This window comes from Saccopteryx leptura, chromosome 10 (assembly GCF_036850995.1).
Source record: "Saccopteryx leptura isolate mSacLep1 chromosome 10, mSacLep1_pri_phased_curated, whole genome shotgun sequence".
NCBI classification, from domain to species: Eukaryota; Metazoa; Chordata; class Mammalia; order Chiroptera; family Emballonuridae; genus Saccopteryx; species Saccopteryx leptura.
The window spans coordinates 76,789,761-76,815,824 of NC_089512.1; the positions used below are offsets into that span (position 1 = coordinate 76,789,761).

The 26,064-nt window shown below is 45.4% G+C and overlaps 1 protein-coding gene across 5 annotated transcripts in view; it reads right to left on the minus strand.

Annotated features, from left to right (window-relative positions):
* Window positions 1–26,064, minus strand: part of PTPRG (protein tyrosine phosphatase receptor type G) — a 908,944-nt gene that overhangs the window by 49,589 nt on the left and 833,291 nt on the right. For 3 of the 5 annotated variants that reach the window (XM_066351766.1, XM_066351767.1, XM_066351765.1), the window contains 2 exons: window positions 18,091–18,177; window positions 6,242–6,333 (listed from right to left, as the gene is read on the minus strand). In XM_066351766.1, coding sequence (XP_066207863.1) covers window positions 6,242–6,333; window positions 18,091–18,177 — 179 coding nt within the window. The remainder of the gene's footprint in view (window positions 1–6,241; window positions 6,334–18,090; window positions 18,178–26,064) is intronic. The other 2 variants (XM_066351768.1, XM_066351769.1) reach the window with 1 other exon arrangement.

Sequence of the window (26,064 nt, forward strand, 5' to 3'; positions counted from 1 at the left end):
GATAACATATATACATAAGACTTCATTATTAACTGCAGCAAAAATATTTTGTTTCAAAATATTTTGTTTCAAATATTTTGCAGCAAATTTGTTTCAAAACAATATTCCCAGATTGGAAACACTATATTTTTAAAAGTGCTTGTAGATTTCAGAATAATGTGGCTCTAAAAGGGCAGAAATTTTGACCACTTCAGTATCTTAGAAGACAGAAAGCTTACGAGAGGAACAGCAGCGAAGCTACTGCATTGAAGTGTGCTCTAAACTCACACCTTAAGCAGGGTGGCCAGTAACCATGGAACATTTATTTAATTTAGAAAAACCATTGGTGAAAAATGAGAGTCAAAGCCTTTTCACTCTTCTGCAGAAGTCACAGTTTATCTGGGGCGAGGGGACCACTTTCCCCAAACATCATACAGGCAGCGGCCACTGCGATTCACAATTTTCCTGATAAGTAAATCAGAAAAAAACTAAGAACTATATGAATCCATACATAGAAGGGACATAAAAATGAGACTCAGAGACATGAACAAGAATGAGATGGCAACAGGGGTGGGGGGTGGGGGGTGGGGGGAGGGGGGATGGGGCGAAGAAGGAGAGAGGGGTTGGGGGAGGGGAGGGGCACAAGAAAACCAGATAGAAGGTGACAGAAGACAATTTAACTTTGGGGGAGGGGTACACAGCACAATCAAATGTCAAAATAATCTAGAGATGTTTTCTTTCAACATATGTACCGATTTATCAATGTCACTGCATTAAATTTAATAAATAAATTTTAAAAAAAGAATTGATGTCATTTCTATAGTGATTGGAACCTAACCTCTAACATACTTCTTTCATTGTAGGCCAAACCCTCTTGTATTCTGAGTTCTAATGTGGCTAACTAACCTGAGCTACCATGTTTTACATAAGTACAGGTGAGACCAGTAAAAAACACCTTCGTTCTTATAACTGTGTGCCCTGCAGAGTCTAAATTCCTAAATTTGTTAAATTTAGTAAAACTGATTAACTTAAAATTTCTATAAACTGCTGTCTCCAAGGGCTGACTATCAAAAGGTTATTAGCAAAGCTTTCCTTAACCATTTGCCTATTTTATATTGTTTTCCTAAAGACAGCATGACTTAAGTTCTACTTATGCTTTGGGATTGAAAGATCAGAGCTATTTATTTATGGATTATTACTATAGCAGAATCGTCTGAAAGTTGCTGATTTGGTGTCTAAGTTTATTCAACATTCGACATGTTCTTGAATTGCTCCTGAAGTCATTTAAATCCCACAGGCCTATTTTGTACAGGGAATTGAAGTATTTGTGGGTTGAGAATATTTTCTTAGGAAGTAAGAGAATAAAAATGACTAGAGAACAAAGGTAATGGGATAGATTCTTTGATACGGGGGAAACTTTAACAGAAGAATGAATAACTCCAGGAAGATGAAAGAGAATTTAATGCAGAAACAAATGGTCAGTGGTAGTGAAAGAAAGGAATGAGAAAGCACTCAGAAAAAAATAGATAATGTTCACATTTTGAATTTGAAGACACCCTAATTGAATGAAGCAATATCCAAAGGAAGAGCCTCAAGACCTGAGACATCAGAATGGCAAAAACAGCATACCGAGGGGTGGCAGAGCCATTTCTAAGCATCTGTGCTTTGAAGTCCCACAGAGAATGATAGTGCTTGTCCTGTCATTTACCCCTTTCACCTTGGGCAAATTAAATAATGACTCTGAGCCTCAGTTTTCTCATCTGTAAAATGGTGACATTCATTGCACCAATCTCTTTAGGACTAGAGTGAAAATAAACACAAAGCATGAACCTAGGGTCAATGCTCAATAAATATGAGATGGTGATGATAATATTTTCTAAAAATAGGCTAAATGTAAAATAAGTCCTAGGAACTGAATATGTTACACATTCTACAATGCTGACCCAAGAGGTCTATTTTATAACAATTTGGTACCTGAATTTTGAATCTTACTCTGTTGTATAAATTTTTAACCAGTATGATAGTTCAGCTTACTAGTAGTTGTCTGAAAATAGCTTTCTAAAATCAATTATAAAAAATGAAGCATTCCAGTGATAAAATAAGTTGATAAATCTGGACCAGTAGTCCTATTATTAAGTTTTGAATAAGGATAAGATATAACTGAGATCCAGTGGGAAGAATAAGTATATTATACAAACTCAATAAACATCCTATTATTTTATTTTAAAAATTTTTTACTTGTTTAATTTTTCTCAAGTGAGAAGTGGGGAGGCAGAGAGACAGACTCCTTTATGCGCCTCCACAGGGATCCACCTGGCATGTCCCCCATGAGGTGATGTGCTGTCCAACTGGGGCTGTTGCTCTGTTGCTCAGAAATCAAACTATTTTAGCACCTGAGGAGCTATTTTCAGCACTCAGGGCCAACTTGCTCCAACCGAGCCATGGCTACAGGATGAGAAGAGAAAGACAGAGAGCGAGAAGGAGGGGCAGAGAAGCAAAAGGTCGCTTCTCCTGTGTGCCTTGACTGGGAATCAGACCCGGGACATCCACATGCTGGGCTGATGACACTCTACCGTTGAGCCAAACAGGCCAGAGCCAATATCCTATTATTTTAAGAAATAATAACAATTAAATGATTCCTAAGGTAAATCATTTAAAATCCCAAGGGGCCCTGACCAGGTAGCTCAGTTGGTAGAGCATCATCTTGATATACCAAGGTTGTGGGTTCAATCCCCAATCAGGATTTAAGAATCAACCAATGAATATCCATTCATAAATAAGTTGAACAAGTCAATATTTCTTTCTTTCTCTCTCCTTTTCCCTCCTTTCCTTCCTCTTTAGAATTAAAAAAAATCATCTCAAGGAGGTCTGCATTAAACAAAAGTTGTGTTAAGAATTTTAACAGAGTGAAAATACCAGTAACTCACAAGCTTATTAAAAATTGTGGTTTTTTTATTATGAATTTCCTCATGCAAGATAAGAGTTTGTACTGTAATAACTAGCAGAAACCATAAGAATAAAGAGAACAGTAGATGGTTAAAGTGCTTCATAAATTACAATATTGAAAATGTAATTAGTAAATAGGATTGTGGAATTTTATATAAGAAAAATAGGAAACTGGGATCAAGTTGAAAGCTCTTTAAAGAAAGTTCATCTAGGGTAACTCCTTCCTAGCACAGGGTGAAATGAGTTTGTCCTAGTGTTTCTTCATAGTTAGAAAGTCTGGGCTATCTATGAAAAACTGAGATTAGAGAGAAAGTAATCTCACTACGTAAGTCCTTGAACACTATACTGTTACAAATGTGTATAACAACTTGTCAAGGACGCACCTACTATGCCAAGCGAGGTATGACCCAGTCAGTGGAGAATTGGAATTTCTTTCCATGTACTACCAGTGAGTAAGAACTAGCAGAAAGTCACATTTAAAAAAATGTGTCTAGGTTGTATTTTACTTGGTGATTAAATAGGTGGCTGGGAAATACAGTAAATCAGAAAAGATTTAAAAGCGTTTCTGGTCTAAGACTCCCACTCAGAGGTGTGGCAGAGCAGGAACATTTTCTGAGGACCCCAGAGATCTGGAAGTCCTCAAGTCTGAGTCAAAGGTTGTGGCACAGTGGAATGAGAGCCACACAAATGCTCACCCTCCACGGCTGCTGGCACAAATGCTACCAGGATTTGGGAAGAAGCTTCACAGGTGACACTTTGGGCTTATTTTCTGGTTTCCAAAGTGCTTTTGCTCTTATCATCTCATGGAATTTAATGCTGCTTCAAGGGCAAATACAGCAGATGTCCCCCTCACTTTACAGATTCTGAAAACTAATGATCAGAGAGGTGAGGTTGTTGACTGAAGGTTTCATAGTGGATGCAGGAAAAGATCCTAGGTTTTCTGATTCCTAATCCAGTGGGAAAAGAAAATGAAAACACAGACAGCACAAGAAGTGTCTCACCATTTAACCTTTCACAACAGGTTTCAACTGCACAGCTCTCCGGCAGCTGCGTCTGTCACATGAATCAGCTCCAAGCACTTTGCAGAGGGCAACAGAGGCGAGGCAAAAGGAAATGACTATCCACACAGTATTCTGCAAATCCAGCAGATTCCACAAAACTACTTATTTCACGCAGATGAAGGGCTGGTGTTTCCTGCCTGCTTCCTCCCCTCCCAAAGACAAGAGTGCCGTTCCTCCACCAAGAATGAAGGGCAAGGGCTGGTAAAGAAGGACACAGGGTAACACGAGACCTATCCTGCCTGTCTGGGAACCACTGAGTGGCCACAGACTGATCCAATAAGAAGTCAATTAGAAGGCCCTGGTCAGTTGGCTCAGTGGTAAAGCATTGGCCTGGCATGCAGGAGGAGTCCAGGGTTCGATTCCCGGCCAGGGCACATAGGAGAAGCACCCATCTGCTTCTCCACCCCTCCCCCTCTCCTTCCTCTCTGTCTCTCTCTTCCCCTCCCACAGCCAAGGCTCCATTGGAGCAAAGTTGGCCTGGGTGCTGAAGATGGCTTCATGGTGCTAGAATGGCTCCTGTTGCAACAGAGTATCACCCCCTTGTGGGCATGCCAGGTGGATCCTGATCAGGTGCATGCAGGAGTCTGTCTGTTTCTCTGCCTCCCTGCTTATCACTTCAGAAAAATACAAAAAAAAAAGAAGTCAATCAGAGACTTTCTGCTACCCTCTTGTTTCTGGGCGATGAGCTTTAGTGTCAGAAGCTGAAACAAGAGCAATTCCAACAAGAGCAGATGAATTGACACACAGACACACGGAGGGTCAGGAAAGTCCCCGCTGTGCCTGCACCCAGTGAGGGCACACAGACAGTAGGGCACTCCTTCTTGGCACTCAGAGAATGAGTGACGGTGCCTTTTAGGGACTTTTTTAGGGACTTTCAGGACATTTTTCTGACATTCATTCATTCATTTACTCATTCATATTCATTCTCATTCTCTAGCTCAGGAGTTGGGAACCTATGGCTCGTGAGCCAGATGTGGCTCTTTTGATGGCTGCATCTGGCTCGCAGACAAATCTTTAAAAAAATAATAATGTTAAAAATATAAAATATTCTCATGTACTACAATCCATTCATTTCCTACCGCTCATGTTCATGGTTGCGGTGGCTGGAGCCAATCACAGCTGTCCTCCGGGACAACACCAAATTTTTATTGGATAATGCGTAATGTACACGGGTTGTTGTATGGCTCTCATGGAATTACATTTTAAAATATGTGGCGTTCATGGCTCTCTCAGCCAAAAACGTTCCTGACCCCTGCTCCAGCTCTTTTTCTCTCTCCCCCTCTCAGAGTTAAAGAATGCCTACTATGTGCCAGGTATTATTTTAGCCCTAAGGAGACACCCACTTGCCTTTAGGAAGCTCTCATTTTAAAGTGGGATCACCACAAACAAGTACTGTGTACAGTGTATTAGAGAAAAGTGCTCTGGAAAAATGAGGCAGACAAGTGGGACAGGGGAGCCTTGGCTGTGCAGGAGGTGACACTAAAGTAAAAGTGGTACCTTTGTTTACAAAAGAATAATTAATGTCCAGAAGATGGATGGATATCTACAGATAGGTAAAGTACATAAAGAACCAGAGGAATAAGTTTAAATGGGCAAAAAAGAAGGAACACCAAATAAAAATGGTGGGGCCATCTTCAAACCCCACATCCTGACTATTACCACCAAGCCACTGTCAAACTCCTAAAGGTAGGCTGCTAGGGTTTTCCACAGTGCACCCCACCAGCCCGACCCCTAAGACTGACTGAGTGTTCCATCTTTCTTTGTAGGACATGTGCAATACATACCGGACCAAGAACATATCCCTAAACCTTCACACAAACACCTTGAGAACCAAAAACTTCCAATTCTAACATAAATTACATTCAGGGTAAGGAACCATAGGAGAAAACTCAATTTAAAAAATGTATCGCAAATTATGATTTAAAAAAAAATAAATCTAAGCACAACTGCCTATCATAATGAAATTTAGTCCCAGTAGATTGCAAATGTTTCTCCCTTTTTCTACTGTTACTTCCCTCCACTGCATGTGAATCTATAGTGTATTAAGTCATAGTTGTTCTTCTCAAGAGGATTTCATTACTTTGTAGATTCAGAAAGGAGCAGACATTTCATTAAATTACCATTAGTTAATCTCTAAAACTGAGCAAGCTTTAAAAGGCTATACAACTAATATTTTTTCATGGCTGCCTCAGATGGCTGAGAACAAAAGAGAACAACAATTAGTCCACTGGAAAGAAGAGTCGTGTCTCACTTACCTGGAATAGGAATAATAGGAATACTTTCATTGGGGACCACCCGAGGTGAACTGCTATCTTCCACATAGAAATGAGCTGTCTGGAAACACTTCCTGTGTAGGAAAGAGGAAAACATGCCAACAGTAAGACCAAAGAAATGCACTTTGTCAGAGTCCATCATTTCCCAATTTTCCCTTCACAGATCTTACCAGCTTTAAATATCACACAGTATCAAGCAACAAAGTAACAAGACAAAGAAGGACAACATTCAGCCCATTGGAAAAGGCCCAAACAGCTGATGAATATTTATTTTTCTTATACACACTACCTATCCTGGGAGTCAAAACAGAAAGAAAGGCTTAGTAACGAATCCCTCAGATACATGAAAACTTGGAAGTAAACTTGTTCCACAAACTGCAAGGATTTACCCCATAACATTTCTAAATCTGACACATTACAGAGGAATAATCTGCCATTTGAAACCCAAGCTACTAGTTCAAAACCACACCTCCAACCTTCCCAAAGCGGTCATCAAACAGCCCAAGGACACAATAGCACCACATTGTTAGCGCTTTGCAAAGGCTGCCAGAGCCACGGACAGCTCCTTCAGGGGGTCAGAGGGCTTCAAGGACAAGCACTCAGAATCAGAGGCCCCTGCCAGACAGAACTGGAAAGAAGGTCCTAAAGCCCTCAGTGCCATCTGCTTGGTTCTGGTTCTGTTCTGTTTTTACCTGTACTTGAGGCAAAGCAGGGAGCAGACACTGGTCATGATAGGACAAGCAGTGCACATCAAAGCCATCAGCAGCTCACTCAGCCTCTGCCTCTGAGGCTGGCCGGCCGGGATTCTAGCATCCACGTCACTGCTCACTGCAGCCTTAATGAGCTGCCGGAAGCACAGGCTGAATGTTTAATGAGGCTGCTCAGCATGAATGGCTATTGTGACCAGAGAAGGGTCCCTGTTCATCTGGTGAAGGGGCTTCACAATAGCTGGCCCTACTGCTGGGTCTTTTAGCCAAGCAGGCGGCTTCCTTCTGGTGCTGTCCCTGGATCTGTCCCACTCTGGCATCTCACACCAAGCCCAGCGTCACTGCTTTGTACTCCAGCCACTGGAGTAAGTAAACTGTTCCTCCGAGTTGTCTTAGCTCGTCTACTCAGAAGCATCCTGGAATGGTTCCGTTGGGCACACCATGATTCCATGGAGCCACAGAAGGGAGCTGGGGGGAGGGAAGTGGTGGGAAAATCAATCCACTCTATAAAATACAGGTGGGAGGGGGGAGGACGCTCAGTCATAGGGATTACTCCACATTAGCTATTATAACCACGTACAATCAGACATAATCACACATCACAATGTGAAGTGTTTTCCTCTGAGCAGTGCCTGTGTTCTGATGGAAAGACGCTGTAACCAGTTGCACATGGGAGCACTGCTCTAGAAGCAACCTGGACTGCTGCTCCATACCATCGGGGTCTGAACAGAAGCCCCTCCTACTCCACTCTTGGCATATGTCTCATGGGTCTGCTCTTGGGGAGCAATGGACAGTTCTTTTTCTATGAATTGCCTGGAATTTGTTATATAAATAATAAAACAAGTTGTCATCACTTGTTTAGCTGCCTTTACCTAAATTTGGAAAATCAGCCAGGCTAACCTAAGCTTTAGGACATGAAATGCACAAAACACTTTAAGATCTGGTGGTAATCTGCTGAATGTGAAATTATGAAAATCCACATTTTTAAAAAAACTGTAATTTTTATGTTTGAGGTAATAGCTTTTATTTCTAAATTAATGATAAAGTTTCTACCCTTGAATTTCTCCCCTGTAACTTGCACAGATTTCCCAAATGTAATATTCAAGTAAAAACATAATTTATGGCCTTTACAAATGAACTTTAACCACCCAGAGTCAGAGCTAAGAAAAACCTGTTCTTGTTGAGGTAGGTACTGGACCATTTGAGTCTTTATTAATCCAAAGAAGTTTTCTACAACATCGAAACAAACAGCACCCAACTGACTAGGCCACACTCTAAATAAGTGAATACCCCCCCATAAGTCTTCTTTACTATGCCTACTAAATTTCTGAAATATAAAGCTTAGTATAGAGAATCTTTATTGGCCATGGTATTATGTCAAGTGACTTAGAAAGGATACAGAGGTGATTTTTTTCTGTGGAAGACAGGCAGGCAGTCCTCAGTCTCTCAGTTACATGTGGAACTGAAGAGTCCATGTTCTCTTTGGGGAAAAGCTGTGTGTATCAAAGCAAATCACTCCTGAGCCCCATGTGCTATTGTTTATAATGGATTTTCCCTGGAGAAAAATGACTAGTGGCCAGAGAGGAGCCCATCAGCCTGGGAATGGAGGTCAGAGCGGAGACAGCTCCCCCGGCTGCACCTCCACGCCCCTCCCACACTTGCCTCCCACACACAGACGGGCCGGGGCTCTGCCTACAGAGCTTCCGGGGAATGTCTTCTCTAAGAATAAAGGAGTCAAGGACTCGGGAACACTAATCAGCGTCTGCTGCCCAGAATCAGGTGTGTGGATAACACATTCTTTGCAATGGCCCAGAAGCCTGAGAACCACTTCCTTAAGCCCATTTCAGCAGTTAAGTAATTTAGAAAGAATTATCTACATCTTACATAATCTATGCAGAAAAATGAATATAAATGAACAAAAAGAAAATGATCCACTGAAATTATCCCAAATCTTTCTCACTGTGATTGTCAGTTTTAACATTTTTGGATATATCATTGCACACTTTTCCTCATTTATTGACTGTTTCTTTTTTCTTTTCTGTGTATGTGCGTGTGAGAGACAGAGAGAAGGGGGGGGGGGCAAGAAGCACCAACTTCCATATGTGCCTTGACCAGGCAAGCCTGGGTTCAAACTGGCGACCTCAGTGTTGCAGGTCAATGCTTTATCCACTGCGCTCCCACAGGTCAGGTGACTAGGTGGCTTTCTAAACACTCCCAGGAAGGAAGTACTGAGACAGAGTGACATCAACATTCACTGAGTGCTCCCAACATGGGAGCCAGGAGGAGACATCTGGTTTCATGAGAGAATTTTTCCACAGTTCAAACCCAATGGGGATACAGCCCGAAATGAAAATGGAACGGGATTATGGATCTGTTGGTCCCTGCGTTGGTAGCACTTGTCACATGACTTTCACTGAGTAAGTACCTCACCATACTGCAGGTGGGTCAGTTGTTCAAAGCTATGCATTTCCTGTAAAACCCAGTCCGTAAATACAAGCCAAACACTCTGGTGCCTGACCAAGGATGAGCAACATGTTAAATCTATGTGCCTCTCACAGAAAGTTCTAGGTAGCAAAATTGAAACAAGCTTTTTCTGTTACTCTCCATTCCCTCCTTCCCTTTTTGGAAAACCATCACGGGCTCTATATTTTAAGATATCTAAGACAGGCTTGATTGGACAGACGTTGAGAGGGTCATGCGTGATATCCTTTTTGGTAGCTGATCAAATCAATGTGGATTGTGGCTTGCAGCTCCCTGGACTCAATTCTCACCCTGTGATCTATGGTCCCGACCCACAAAGCCTTGAGGTAGGAGTGTGGTCTGTGAACCGGTCTGGCTTCTACAAAGCCCATGGACAATTTATACTTACAGTTGTGAATATTCAGTCTTCAGCTAAAATTTCTTTTTTTTTTTTTAAGATTTTATTTATTCATTTGACAGAGGAGAGAGAGAGAGAGAGAGAGAGAGAGAGAGAGAGAGAGAAGACACAAGGGGAAGGAGCAGGAAGCATCAACTCCCACATGTGCCGTGACCAGGCAAGCCCAGGGTTTTGAACCGGTGACCTCAGCATTCCAGGTCAACGCTTTATCCACTGCATCGCCACAGGTCAGGCCTTCAGCTAAAATTTCTAAAAGTGGCTTTTTGTTCTTTCAGATAAGGGAGATATTTTGAAAAGAGTTACTTTTTCAAAAATTCTTTCTTTTTTTTTTTTTTTTTTTTGTATTTTTCTGAAGCTGGAAACGGGGAGAGACAGTCAGACAGACTCCCGCATGCGCCCGACCGGGATCCACCCGGCATGCCCACCAGGGGCGACGCTCTGCCCCTCCGGGGCGTCGCTCTGCCGTGGCCAGAGCCACTCTAGCGCCTGGGGCAGAGGCCAAGGAGCCATCCCCAGCGCCCGGGCCATCTTTGCTCCAATGGAGCCTTGGCTGCAGGAGGGGAAGAGAGAGACAGAGAGGAAGGAGGGGGGGCGGGGGTGGAGAAGCAAATGGACGCTTCTCCTATGTGCCCTGGCCAGGAATCGAACCTGGGTCCCCCGCACGCCAGGCCGACGCTCTACCGCTGAGCCAACCGGCCAGGGCACTTTTTCAAAAATTCTGCACTTGAGAAAGCACAGCACCCGTCAGAGTCAACCCTCATGTCGGGATGCAGCAAATAGCAACCCCAATCAGTAAAGCCATCAAGGGCATTCCCTGCTCTGTGCCGAGACACACACCCTGCCAGCATGTGACGGGACCCCTTGACTGACACTGACACACACACGCACACTCACACACACACCCTACAGCAGCTGTGACAGTGCTTTCCAGGTATTAGTAAATACTCAAGTTACAGAGGGTTCCTATTCAAATGAAATTCAGCAAATTGCAAAGGCAGGCAGGGAACCTCCAGACTCCCTGCCTGCCCCTGGACTCCTCCCAGGAGTGTGATGCGACCATAAGGCAGATGCCTTGGAATGACCCAGAAAAACTCTCCTTTCTGCTGCTCCTGTTTTCCAGGTAACTGCTCAGATAGCTTCTGGTATATCCTAACAATTTCTTCCTTTTCTTTCCACCCTTCTAACAAGAATCTGGGAATAATTTACATGACAGCTACTTCTTTTTTTTTCCCCCCCGAAGCTGGAAACGGGGAGCCAGTCAGACAGACTCCCACATGTGACCGGGATCCACCCGGCACGCCCACCAGGCAGTGATGCTCTGCCCATCCGGGGCGTCGCTCTGTTGCGACCAGAGTCAGTCTAGCGCCTGAGACGGAGGCCACAGAGCCATCCTCAGCGCCCGGAAAACTTTGCTCCAATGGAGCCTTGGCTGCAGGAGGGGAAGAGAGAGACAGAGAGGAAGGAGAGGGGGAGTGGTGGAGAAGCAGATGGGCGCTTCTCCTGTGTGCCCTGGCCGGGACTTCCGCACGCCAGGCTGACGCTCTACCACTGAGCCAACCGGCCAGGGCCTGACTGCTACTTCTTAAAAATCAACATGCCAATCTTGAGCCCAGAAAGACTGAATATTGAAAATGTCTGGAATGCCACTTGGCACTGCTGTCCATCAAATGGAGCATCTAATGCAGGAGGGGTTTCCTGAGTCTGCAAACACGTGGGGAAAATTTTACATCCCTTCTGATGAGCTGGAGACAGCACACCGTCTTCCTCCAGGACCCTTGGCTCACACCAGCACTGCCCTCAATGTCACTACAACTGCTGGGCACAGACAACACAACTTCCAGACTCCCACAGAAACCACAATTACAAAATAGCCAAATGTCGATAAAAGCATTAAACACCAAGTTACTGTCTTCAAATTAAACTCAATGGATTTACAATCACATTAGAGTGACAACGAGTTTCTTAGCAGCATGCAGCTCAAAATGCTAATTGCAGACTGGGACAGGGCAGTTGGCTGGGCTGCTGTTGAATATTAATTAAGCAATCTTAACTGATTTATATACTACCCTCATTTAAATGGATACTGGCATGCCCGCTAATAATCCCATTTATTCTCATGCTGTTAAGTACAGAAATCATATTAATATTTACTTTTGCAGACAGGTTTGTCTATTGTAGTAAACCATGTATGAGCAAGAACCACTTAATAAATCAAAGTTGAAAACATTCACCCGTCTTCAAGGAAGATGATTGAAAGCTGTGTTAAAAAGACATGGATTGATTTATTAGGGCAAAATGTTTAAAGAAATTGAAGTGACAAAGACATCAACAGAAGGAAAACATTGCAGGTCTTGTTGGGCTTTTCCTCAAAGAGGAGTATCTGCTTGGAGTGGGTCCTGCTCACACAGGAGCCCGTGTAAGTGCGGAGCTGAGATTTCTTGTGTGGTTCCACTTCCTTGCGGCTAAGTTTCCGGTACTGTAGGTTAAACGACTCTCTGTGGAGCTCAGTTTATACGCGTAGTATCTTTTTCAGGAAGGGACTGTCTACAAAGAAGTCAGACCTGCTCTTCTCATCTGCCTATTGCCCAAACCATAAAAGGGACGTATGAACTGATGAATGTGAATGTGCTTTTGGGGATAATCAACAGGCATATTTCACATGAGGGCTCTGCTGGAAATCCTGGGACATCTGGTTGTCATACTTTGCATACGTGGGGCTCGTCAGATGTGAGGAGATGAAGGGGCAAAGGAGGAGAAAGTGAACAAAATCAGTTTGGAGATGGATGAGGTGTGAGTGAGGAAACAGATACCAGATGACGAGAAAACATTTCAAAATATTTTGAATCTCACATGGGTAGGAGAGATGTCCCATTCAACCCTTATTACACCAGGGAGTGACAACAATCTGATTTCTGCAGTGATAATTTTGTTGGAGGATACAAATTGCCTGAAATTAACATCTTAGGAAAGTCGGAGAAAATTAACAAATTATATACAAGTAAGTGGTCTCAAGGCAACATTAAGCTTGCTGGCAATTAGGAATGACTGAAGTACTGGTAATCTTTCCAGAAGATAAAAGAGCTAAGTTCATTTCATGAACCACACACATTTTGACCAGACCAACAACTTGAACAGGAAAGTTTTCACGTGACACCTGGCTTTAAGGAGGGAACTCTGGACAGCACTTTCCACAGCTCCAAGCTGAGACTCAGAAAAGGAGGCTTGAAGGCGGGGTTTTCCACACTTAGGACTCTGGAATGTTCTGGTTTTCAGGGCTGAAGCTTGAAAGCTTCTCCAGCTCATCTTGCCACTGAGAGCAGGGACACAATCCCCGATGTACTGGGTGTGTGTGTGTGTGTGTGTGTGTGTGTGTGTGTGTGTGTAAATGGGCACAGGATGGCCCTCTCACTTCAGGCAGGCGGTAGGAAATTGAAACTCACATTTTATGTACTACAGATAGGATTCAGTATCTATATCTTAAAGTCGTCTGGTAAAAAACTGTTTGGCAACTACTTATTTCATTAACACACTGACTGAAATAAGTCAGTCAGACTTTTGCGTTGAGTGCTATTTTAAGTAGGTATTATGTGCCTCTTCACTGAACAGCCCCAGATTGGAGGACTTTTTAAATACCTGGGACCATCTGGGGAAGAAAAAAGTTGACTTCAGATAACACACTATCAACCAGGTTATATTCAAAGTGATTTAAGAATTTAAGATTAATATTTGAAATCATAAAAGTATCTAAAAGAAAAAGTAACCTGAGAATAGAGAAAGGGTTTCTAAGGATGACTCAGAATCCAGAAAACAGAAAAGAAATTTATGGATAAATCTGAGTCTATAAAAGCAGCAGCATGGCCCTGGCCGGTTGGCTCAGTGGTAGAGCGTCGGCCTGGCATGCAGAAGTCCCGGGTTCAATTCCCGGCCAGGGCACACAGGAGAAGCGCCCATCTGCTTCTCCACCCCTCCCCCTCTCCTTCCTCTGTCTCTCTCTTCCCCTCCTGCAGCGAGGCTCCATTGGAGCAAAGATGGCCTGGGCGCTGGGGATGGCTCCTTGGCCTCTGCCCCAGGCGCTAGAGCGACGCCCCGGAGGGGCAGAGCATCGCCCCTGGTGGGCAGAGCGTCGCCCCCTGGTGGGCGTGCCGGGTGGATCCCGGTCGGGCGCATGCGGGAGTCTGTCTGACTGTCTCTCCCCGTTTCCAGCTTCAGAAAAATACAAAAAAAAAAAAAAAAAAAAAAAAAAGCAGCATAACACAGGTAAAAGGCAAAGCATAGGTTAGGAAGAAACTTTTGCACCATATTGCTGACAAGGGATATATCTCTCGACTAGAAAAAGACCAATACCACCAATGAAGAATGAGAAAAAGTTTATAGCACAAGAAAGACGACATAAACATGAAATGCTCCACCTCACCATTCGGAGCAAACACCTTTAAAAACTATACTGAGACACCATTATTTTCACCTATGAGGTTAACAAAAATGCCAGAGTTAGATAATGCACTGTGCTGAGGAAGTCACACTACTGACAGGAGCCCCAGGTCCCACTCTGGATGGCGCTGTGGCACCAGCCATCAAAATTAAAATGCACGCAGCTGTAATACCACCAATTTTAAAAATGTATTCTACAGATAGATTTATCTACTTGAAAATGAAACAAAGTTACTCACCAAGGTATTGTTTGTAAAAACAAAGACTGCGAACAACCCTAAATCAGTGTATTTCAACCACCAGTCGCGAAAGAATTAATCACCCTGATGATCGTGGAGGGGCACCAGTCGCTAGACCAGAGGTTGAAAACCACTGACCTCCATGACAGCCGCAGGGGACTTGGCTGAGTACATCACACCACATCTGTACAGAGGAATACCATGCTGCTATAGAAATGAACGCAGAGACTACATATGCACAGAAAAGAAACTGTTACGTGAAAAAAGGTGTGTGACGGTGTATGCAGTATTGTACTGTGTAAAGGAGATAAGGGAGAGTCATGCAGGGTGGGACCAAAGTAGGTTTACAGTTGTTCGTATGGAAAATACAATAATTAATATATAATAAACAAGAATAAACTGTAAACCTACATTGGCCTTACCCTGCATTTGCACACAATGTGTGGGAGAACAGACAACAAACAGTAGAAGAGGTTACCTGTCTGCGAGAAGGTAGGGAGCAGGGCGGTGGGTGACAGGATGGAGAGCTAGGGAAATTTATATACACACACACACACACATATATATTTATGTGTGTATATATATATACATATAAAATTTTAAACTTTTTGATTTTTGAACCATGTCACGTACCACCTACACAAAACTTGAATGGACAACTTTTTGAAAAGTACTTTTTTCTAATTCTTGTTGTTTTTTGTCTGCCTTTTGGGGGCGCGGGGGATCATCAGCTCTTACTTCTCATGGTCCCCTCCCTCCGTGGTGGGAGGAGGTTAAGGCAAGTAGGTTAGACAGAAGGGCAAACTGGACACTTCCCTTTGGTAGAGAGCACGGGCTCTGTGACAGGTATTTTAAATGTCTGGAGGGTCGCCATGTTTGTCAGCTTCTGAGGCTCCTCTCCTGACTTCCTGCCATATTCTGGATGGAGACGCAGGCATGGAGGGGGAAGGCCCCTAGTGGCGGGGCCCCTGTCCTGAAGGCGTTTTACAGGCAGCGGAGGGTGGAACTGGGCAGGAGGCTGATGCAGAAGCCCCTGGGATACAGCAGGGGCCGTGGCTGGGGACCTTCAGAGCACAGAACGCTCGAGAAGAACAGGGGCGGGAAGCTCTGGGGGGGACACAGTGTGGCAGGCCAGCCAGCGTGGGGAGGAGAAGACTCTGAGGGCAGGACCTGGGCACCCTGCGCAGTCATCACAACTCGCTGCGCAGTGAGAAGAGACACGGTTCAGGACTCAGCCACCTATGCGGGTGGCGGGGCCGAGGACAGCTCAGAGCTGCAGCTTCCTCATCTCAGTGGCGTCATCATCTACTTCACACACAAGGCAGTTTTCATAGGCAACCTCACTGACTCCTCACAACCCCATGAGAAGGAACGAGCACTAGATCCATTTTCTAGATGAGGAAACTGAAGCTCAGAGGCTTCAGATAGTTGCTCAAGGTCACAGAGGCTGGAAGAGCTGCAGTGAGATCCCAGATCACCCAGAGCTCAAGTCTGACTTTCTCAGATACTCCATGAAGAAAGTCAAGTAAAATGCATGATTCACAACCAGGTGGAGTGTATAAACACCTGTAGTTCCCCAGGATGGCTCTCAGCTTCTAGAACTACATGACATTGATGTGCTTCCCCTAAGCTTGGGCATCAGAAGTAGGAAACCAGAGGAAATCAGCAGCTTGTAACAAAATACAGCCTCTCAGGACCAAAAATACATTTATAACAAGCATGTTCCTGCATTTGGGCCACGCACATGAATTACAAGTTAATCCAGCCTGTGGCTAAGGCGATGTTTCTGGAGAGGACTTAGACATGGGGAGCGCGTTTACCTCTGAGCTGGGTGAGGGGGTGTGGCTTCTCTGCACTACGAGACTCACTAGGTGTGTAGTGGACCACACATGAAGTGAGGAGGTGATGTCTGAGCTGTGTGAGGGGGTGTGGCTTCTCTGCGCTACGAGACTCACTAGGTGTGTAGTGGACCACACATGAAGTGAGGAGGTGATGTCTGAGCTGTGTGAGGGGGTGTGGCTTCTCTGCGCTACGAGACTCACTAGGTGTGTAGTGGACCACACATGAAGTGAGGAGGTGATGTCTGAGCTGTGTGAGGGGTGTGGCTTCTCTGCGCTACGAGACTCACTAGGTGTGTAGTGGACCACACATGAAGTGAGGAGGTGATGTCTGAGCTGTGTGAGGGGGTGTGGCTTCTCTGCGCTACGAGACTCACTAGGTGTGTAGTGGACCACACATGAAGTGAGGAGGTGATGTCTGAGCTGTGTGAGGGGTGTGGTTTCTCTGCGCTACGAGACTCACTAGGTGTGTAGTGGACCACACATGAAGTGAGGAGGTGATGAGATGTCTGAGCTGTGTGAGGGGTGTGGCTTCTCTGCGCTACGAGACTCACTAGGTGTGTAGTGGACCACACATGAAGTGAGGAGGTGATGAGATGTCTGAGGCTCTCAGATTAGATCTCTGACTCTACAGCTATACAGACAGGTTTCTTTTCCGGTTTTCACCCTTGGAGCTTTGAAAATGGATTAGAAACAGAATAGTTTCAATAAGTAAAAATAGATCATAGAAAGAATAGTTGTGTTACCGGCGTCAGCAGCGACTGCCTTTACCTGCAAGGCCAAAAGTGCACCATACAGCTTAAACGAAGATAGATCACAGAGCTGCTCATTAATCTTCCGTAATTCTTCTAGCATACCTTCTCAGACCTCAGAGGTAGACCTTATTATAGTGAATGGATATTGAAAATTTCACCAGTAATCTGATTTATCTGCAGATGTTACATCTAGATAAATCATTCCATGTAAAAATTTGAACATAAATTCTATTAATGGGCATAAAGGATTTCTTACAATATTTGATTGATTAGTGAATGATCTTAATTGGCCATTTAATATTAAAATAATAATCACCACATTAATAGTAAGTGAAGTTTGCCTAGATAATAGTCCGGAAATAGCATCAAGAGGTTAGGTGTGGTGAGTGAGACCGCATAATCATGACTTCTAAAGGTTTATTATAAATTTTCCAGGACAATCATTTTTTCCAAGTATTCAAGCTATCCAGAAGCTGTGCCTTTACTTTAGTTTTAAAATTTCATCCTTCTTATGGAAAAATACATGACACATCCCCATTTACCCACTTTACTCTCCACTTCCTACTCTTCTTCCCTAACTTATCTATATATAAATATTTAGATTCCTTAAAAGATATTTTTCTCCTGCACAGCTAAATGCATGCATAATGTTTTAACTTTAAAACATGCAAACATCTGAAATTTTAGAAAGAAAATGGATGCATTGGACATACAGACACACAAGCAAAGAACACTCCCAACAGGTATCCGCCTGGAAACAGAAAGCAGCCCGTGGAGCGGCAGAGAGCAAAGCAAGCACACGCGGGCACGCTCCGGGCGGGCCAGCTCCCCGCGAGCCGCACTGGTGCTCGCAAGTCTTACTTCTGGGGCTGGCGGGTCAGGACAGGTGAGCTTGCGCATGAGCCATCACGGCCACAAAGCAGAAGCCCAGCAAGCCAGTCCCAGCACAGAGGCGCCCCCGCTGGAGCTCGACCGTCCCTCACCTGCTCCCCTTCTCTCCTCTCTCCCCAGAAGAAGGCACTTCATGGAAACGTCTGGGAAAGCCCTTCGACTTTATTTTGTTACACCCTCTAAATGAACGAGAAAAAAAAAAAAGACAGAGAGAGAGAGAGAGAGAGAGAGAGAGAGAAAACAGGTGTAGAAGACAGTACTTTCAACTTTGCACCAAGGTTTCCATACAAATACCCTCCCTCCCACCTAACACAGGCATCCCTCTCATCAGGACTCCTTTGGGACATTTTCAAAAAAGAGCTTACACACAAAGGTGGCTGGTTTTATTAAGAATTTTTATGCTGAGGTATAAAACACGAAATGGGAACTTTGCTCTTAAAAAGCTGTCTTCATATATTAGAAACCTGTATCACCAGAGTATTAACACAAGGCTAAGACTGTTGCATCCAGTCTTGGCCCTTCTCATCTGTATGTCTATCTTCCCATGTTTGGCATGCTGTCCTGGCAAACAGGATGGCTTAAAGTAGCACTGGAATGAACAGAACTTCATTAGCAGGCATCTAGTGGGCACCATTTGAACATTCCTTCTGCCACAAACTTCTCTGAATTTAGTGTCTTTCCCCATGCATTTTCTCACTGCTGGTCAATACTTTCCTGACTCACAACAGACTGTGCAAGATGTAGGAGAGGCACTCAGAGGTGTGTGTGTGGGGAAGCAGCTGTCAGTTATTAATATTCACTAAGTCTGACATTTAGTTTCCTTTTAAAACTTAACTGTAGCATCTGAGGCTTGGTTCTAGCATTTTGAAAGATGCCCCTTTGTCATAAGAACACTGGAAAGTGGTTATTTAATTTTATTTATCCCCTGACCACCTGGGCTCTAGGATGTCACACTGACATGAGTACGATTATTTCCAAACTCTGTTAATATAACAGCAAAGACAAACTCGGATACATGGAGGTTCTGTTTTGAGGAAGGTCTGATGAATCCCATGCAGAACTCTGAATAAGGTGTAGAATTCCAAAGAACATTGTTTAACTCCTGATTGACTTAGTAGCTTTTACTTCTAGAAATAAACGTCCTCTAACTCGCCAGCATTAGGTGTTTCTTCTCCCTAATACAGGCTTTTGTTTATTTTGATAATTATTAGGCTCCATATTGGGTAAAAGTGCTTGGCACAGGAACCAAAATCAGGAAAAATAAAAACTTGGGAATCTGATTAATAAGGGGGGCAGGAGAGGGAGGAGTGCTGTAATTCAGAACTTGTCTCCCTCTATTGAGCACACTCTGGAACTACAACTGTCCCCAAAACACCACGCACATATCCTCAGTGCGGCTACAAACATTAATCTGAAGATTCATGACTGTGTTAGTGTTTTTGCAAATTTTCATAAAAACTTGAAATTTGCAGCTTCCTAAAATATTTAGACTTCTTTTCAACCCTTCGCCCTAGTCTGAATACTGCCAGATTCGTTCTTGCGGGAGTTTTGGAGTGGAGCCGGCAGCTCCGCAGTTTCACTCACAGACGCTCACAGGCGCCTGAAACTCCACCCGTAACTGACAACACTTCCCCGGGAAGCACATGCCAGCAAACCAGTAACTCCTACCTCTACCAGGGGGCGACGTGAGCACACCAGTAACTAATACCTCTACACCCCAGGGGGGACGTGAGCACACCAGTAACTCATACCTCTACCACCCAGGGGGGATGTGAGCACACCAGTAACTCATACCTCTACCACCCAGGGGGGACGTGAGCACACCAGTAACTAATACCTCTACACCCCAGGGGGGACGTGAGCACACCAGTAACTAATACCTCTACACCCCAGGGGCGACGTGAGCACACCAGTAACTAATACCTCTACACACCAGGGGGGACGTGAGCACACCAGTAACTCATACCTCTACACCCCAGGGGGGACGTGAGCACACCAGTAACTCATACCTCTACCACCCAGGGGGCGACATGAGCACACCAGTAACTAATACCTCTACACCCCAGGGGGGACGTGAGCACACCAGTAACTAATACCTCTACACCCCAGGGGGGACGTGAGCACACCAGTAACTAATACCTCTACACCCCAGGGGCGACGTGAGCACACCAGTAACTAATACCTCTACACCCCAGGGGGGACGTGAGCACACCAGTAACTCATACCTCTACCACCCAGGGGGCGACGTGAGCACACCAGTAACTCATACCTCTACCACCCAGGGGGGACATGAGCACACCAGTAACTAATACCTCTACACCCCAGGGGGGACGTGAGCACACCAGTAACTAATACCTCTACACCCCAGGGGGGACGTGAGCACACCAGTAACTCATACCTCTACCACCCAGGGGGGACGTGAGCACACCAGTAACTCATACCTCTACCACCCAGGGGGGACATGAGCACACCAGTAACTAATACCTCTACACACCAGGGGGCAACGTGAGCACACCAGTAACTCATACCTCTACACCCCAGGGGAGACGTGAGCACACCAGTAACTCACACCTCTACCACCCAGGGGGCGATGTGAGCACACCAGTAACTAATACCTCTACCACCCAGGGGGGACGTGAGCACACCAGTAACTAATACCTCTACCACCCAGGGGGGACGTGAGCACACCAGTAACTCCTACCTCTACACCGCAGGGGGGACGTGAGCACACCAGTAACTAATACCTCTACACCCCAGGGGGGACGTGAGCACACCAGTAACTAATACCTCTACCACCCAGGGGGGACGTGAGCACACCAGTAACTAATACCTCTACACCCCAGGGGGCAACGTGAGCACACCAGTAACTAATACCTCTACCACCCAGGGGGCGATGTGAGCACACCAGTAACTAATACCTCTACACCCCAGGGGGCAACGTGAGCACACCAGTAACTCATACCTCTACCACCCAGGGGGCGATGTGAGCACACCAGTAACTAATACCTCTACCACCCAGGGGGGACGTGAGCACACCAGTAACTAATACCTCTACACCCCAGGGGGGACGTGAGCACACCAGTAACTAATACCTCTACACCTCAGGGAGCAACGTGAGCACACCAGTAACTAATACCTCTACCACCCAGGGGGGACGTGAGCACACCAGTAACTCATACCTCTACCACCCAGGGGGGTCGTGACCACACCAGTAACTCATACCTCTACCACCCAGGGGGCGACGTGAGCACACCAGTAACTAATACCTCTACCACCCAGGGGGGACGTGAGCACACCAGTAACTAATACCTCTACCACCCAGGGGGCGACGTGAGCACACCAGTAACTAATACCTCTACCACCCAGGGGGCGACGTGAGCACACCAGTAACTCATACCTCTACCACCCAGGGGGCGACGTGAGCACACCAGTAACTCATACCTCTACCACCCAGGGGGCGACGTGAGCACACCAGTAACTCATACCTCTACCACCCAGGGGGGACATGAGCACACCAGTAACTAATAACTCTACCAGGGGACGATGTGAGCACACCAACAGGGCACACACAAGCTGCCCTGGGAGAGAGGACACGTCACCCTAAGAAATCCGAAGAAAGGTGTCGGTTATGTGCACCGACACCTTAACAGAGTTTGCCTTTCCTGAGAAGTGAGCTCAGTTTAAACAAGTGTCCAAGTCTTCCTTCCCAGCCCGCCTTGTAAGTAGCAGTGAGCATGTTGAAGGGGCAACCTTTGGCGGTGAATCTCTCCCTCTCTCCCTGCTTTCAGCTAAAGTCTACAGGTTAGCCTGTTTCAAGAGCTTTGACGGAATCTCAGGGCCAACTCGACAGCAGGGGGCAGAACTGACAGTTTTCTTGAATTCTGAAAGGCCCAAGAGTAGCCATTAGGATAGTTATTGAGCAAAAAGTTACCAGGGATTGGACACATTAGCTGCCACGTGGCCCAGATCTCCTGCACCGGCTGCTGGAGAAAGAAGGAAAAGGTGCCCCCCTCCAGGAACAGCTGGGGAAACTGAGCCTCCCCCACCTTTCAGCATCTCAGAGCAAGATAGTTTAACAGCCGTTATCCTGAACTCAAGCCATAAATACTTCAGATCATGAAATGCACCTTAGCTCTCCCCACTAGCTTGAAACACTGTCAGGTTTTAAAGAGTTGAATTATAAAAATTATTTCTAATGATTAAAAACATTATCAAAATACATCCACAGAAAAAGGGGTTCCAGAAAGAAAGGACTGTCAGACCCTCACCAGTTTTAGAAAAATATAATGCGGGAATACCAGTGTTCCATGAATAGTCTGTTTGCAGAAAAGATAATGGTGATAGTACAAAACCACCAAAAAGTATGACTTGTGAGCTCGGATTTTTCTAGACTGAAAAAAGCTGCACGTGAACCTATCCTTTGTTTCTCATTCCCTCCCCTGCAGAAGTCGCTGGGACCGACCCAGTGCCTCTGCATAGGTGGAATCGCCTGGAAAAGAATCTTGAGTCTACCAATAACAGTAGACTTTATTTTGCATAGAGGAAGGGCAGTTTGAGAGCGTTTTCTGTGACAGTCCTGGACACGTCACAACTGACTGCCTCTTGGTCAGTTCCAACACAGCTCCCTTTGCCCAGAGCACTTGTTGTTTTTCTCTGTTCTGTAAAAATCACAGCCAAACACTCTCTCATCCAAGAAGCCTATCCTGGCTCCATCTCCCTCCCATCACAGCCCGTGGTGGGTCAGTGCCTTCCCGAGCACAGGCTCTCTGACTATGGGTGCCCACCACTGCAACCTGGGAATTCAACTGTCTGCAGAAGGAGGCCAGGCAGGGGACTGCAGGGAGGGCAGGGACGGGCAGACGTCTGTTAGAGAGGGTGCCCTGGAGAGGGGCCACCGCGGGTCTCTCTGTGCAGCCCACCCATGTCACAGGGATGTGAGAACATCACTGGCTCTCCCAATTGAGGGCCAGAACCTAGACAGCTGGGGTTTTAAGTAATATTTTCCTATTTTTGAAATAATTCAGATTTTTTTTTTTGTATTTTTCTGAAGTTGGAAACGAGGAGGCAGTCAGACAGACTCCTGCATGTGCCAGACCGGGATCCACCCAGCATGCCCACCAGGGGGCGATGCTCTGCCCATCTGGGGTGTTGCTCTGTTGCAACCAGAGCCATTCTAGCACCTGAGGCAGAGGCCACAGAGCCATCCCCAGCGCCCGGGCAAACTTTGCTCCAATGGAGCCTTGGCTGCGGGAGGGGAAGAGAGAGACAGAGAGGAAGGAGAGGGGGAGGGGTGGAGAAGCAGATGGGCGCTTCTCCTGTGTGCCCTGGCCGGGAATCGAACCCGGGACTCCTGCACGCCAGGCCGACGCTCTACCACTGAGCCAACCGGCCAGGGCCTGAAATAATTCAGATTTTTTAAAACAATGTCAGCTAAATCAAATCGGCCTGGAGGCCACAAGTATTTGACCTCTATTTGGGATAACCTTTGCTTACTGGCTTATCCCCTCTGTTAACCTACAAGCTCCTTGAAGACAGAAACTCCATCTCCTCACAGAATCCCCAGTGCCCGCCACAAACTAGATGGTTAAGAAATGTTTTTGACTAACAAAGGGAGGAAGGAATACACAGGGGTCAGCCATAAAGGGTCTTAGGTCAACAAAACCAAACCAAACTTACTAGCTGTGCGATCCTGGGCAAGTCATTTCCATTTTGGAAACTTCCCTCACTGGGAAGGGGGGCAGTCCTGGCCACGTTGGCTATTACACCTAGCTGCTATGAGGTTAAACAGTATGATGTGTGCTTTGTATGAATCCCACCATTATGGGTTGCTGTGATTAGTGATGTTTCCCCTTTGTCAACTGTTCACAGTCACCTGCATGCAGAAACCATTCCTATTGCACCTGTCTCCTTTGTGGCTTTGCTGGGGAAAAGGAGCAAATTTCTGAGCCAGACCCCATCACTGAGTAAACTGGAAGGGCCAGTGGCCAGAGCACATGGGTGCAGAGTGCCCGGCCACAGCAGCTCTGAGTTCATTGTTGCTGCTGGGGCCGGGCAGTTTGGAGCTCTACTGGGGCACATGTGGCCAGTCATTCCACGAGCAAGAGAAGGGTGTTACCACACGCCCACATCTCACTTTCACATGCATCTGTTTGTTCGCTAGAGTCTGTTGTGCTAACACAAACCCCACTGGACATCCAGGGGAGAAAAAAATTGCCAAGTCAACAAAACTCACTTGTTTTCACAAACAGCATTCTTAATGAAGGGCACCAGCAGGTGGCAACACTTCTGAAAGCCTAACAATGGGAGGGAAAGAGAGGCCCGCTTCTCTGTGCCTCGGGGGCTAAGTCGGTACTGACTGGTTTCACTACAGCATTTGTAGGTGGCGTGGTCATGTGCTGAGCAGTGACGTGGCTCTCTCAGCCAGAGCATGAAATCCTTCTAATACTAAACTGGAACAAACCTGGGTCAGATGCTACATTTCCCACTTCAGGTTCCTAGCTTTCTATTCCGAGAGTCCATGTAGTTAGTACAGCCCTTTCTGAATCTGAGAAGTAGAGCAGCTCTACCCTTCTGGAAAGTTCTTTTCTAAGCCAGCAATATGGTCAGTAAGATGCTCAATTTGTCATCAAGGTAACTAGCATTGAACAGCTGGGACTAAGAGAAAACAAACAGGCTATATTATTCAACATCAGAATCTAGTGAGCTTCTAGAACACCTGAACAGACAGTTGGTCCTCAGAATTTTTCTTCCATAATTTTTGGCAATTCAAACCATAAGATCTTTTCAACATACAAACATGTGCTATAAAAACAGGCTATGGAAGGAAGTCAATGGCTCTAGGCACACCACTCCTCATTGAGGCAAACAGTGTAATGATTAAGACGGTGTGCTATGTATGCTATCAAGTTGGCCGGCTTCAAATCCAGGGTCTACCAAAGATCAACCCTGTGACCTGGGTATGTCACTAAGCCTCAGTTTTCTGATTTGCAAAACAGGTTGTAATTCCTAGAATTGGAATGCTGATCAGGTGGCAATATCGTCAGCTTGGCACATGTCTGGTATGATAAATATTCAATAAAAGATTCTTGGCTCAGTAAGTCTTCTGGTATATAAAGCCACTTCAAGGGTGAGACTTTGCTGATCAGAGAGGGGAGAGCTATATTCAAAGCAGTTTTCCTCAAGATTCCAGAAGATAAAAATACTCAAGGTAAAAATGTGTTTGTAGTACTCACAATTTTAAGTGGACAGTAACATATCGCTCACAGTAGCTAAGCTATTCTCCAGAACAAGCTAGTAAGTAACCAAGCCACATACCCTCCTGTGCTGACTGGACACCCTGAACACAGCGCTTCTCCCAGCACTGACCAAATGCAGTGCAAATCAAAAGCAAACCTTTCCTAAAATGTCCCCTTTTTCTTTGAGTGACTGCAGCTGCACTACTTGCTACTCCAAGTCCCTTCAGAAAATGTCGCACATTAGTGTACATAAACAGCTCATTGTGGGTTAGGCAGGGGAGCCAGAGCTCAGGGAATGCACTTAAGTCTTTAAAAGGTGTGTTTTATTACCATATTGAGTATTAAGGCCAAAATGACACACTCCCACAACAATTAAACCAATTTTCTCCCTCATTTCAATAGTAACTATTACAGCTCTGAACCACTGTATGGTTGATGTACACTGCAGTATTGAAGAGGCACACATAAGGCATCGCTGACAAGACGAGGCAAGCTGTAACTAGGAGTTGATTTTCACTGACTGTATCTTCATTAGCTGCCCCACAACCTTGACCCGTCCCAGGCACTTTGCAGGTATTTCTGCCTAGCTTCATAGCAACTTCTGCATTGTCATGGATTTTGGTTCCTATATCTCTTTAAGACAGACCTTTGCAAGGAGCATTCCAGAGGGGACAATAGCATCCTACCTGGAATACCTCAGCTAATATTTTAAATAAATTTCTCCCACAAATCCACGCTGCTGCCTGTAAAAATACTGCTCAAATAGTCTCTAATGGGCCTCTGTAGATCTTTCAGTTGACAAAAAAAAAGTCTCTACCTGTATTTTTTAGC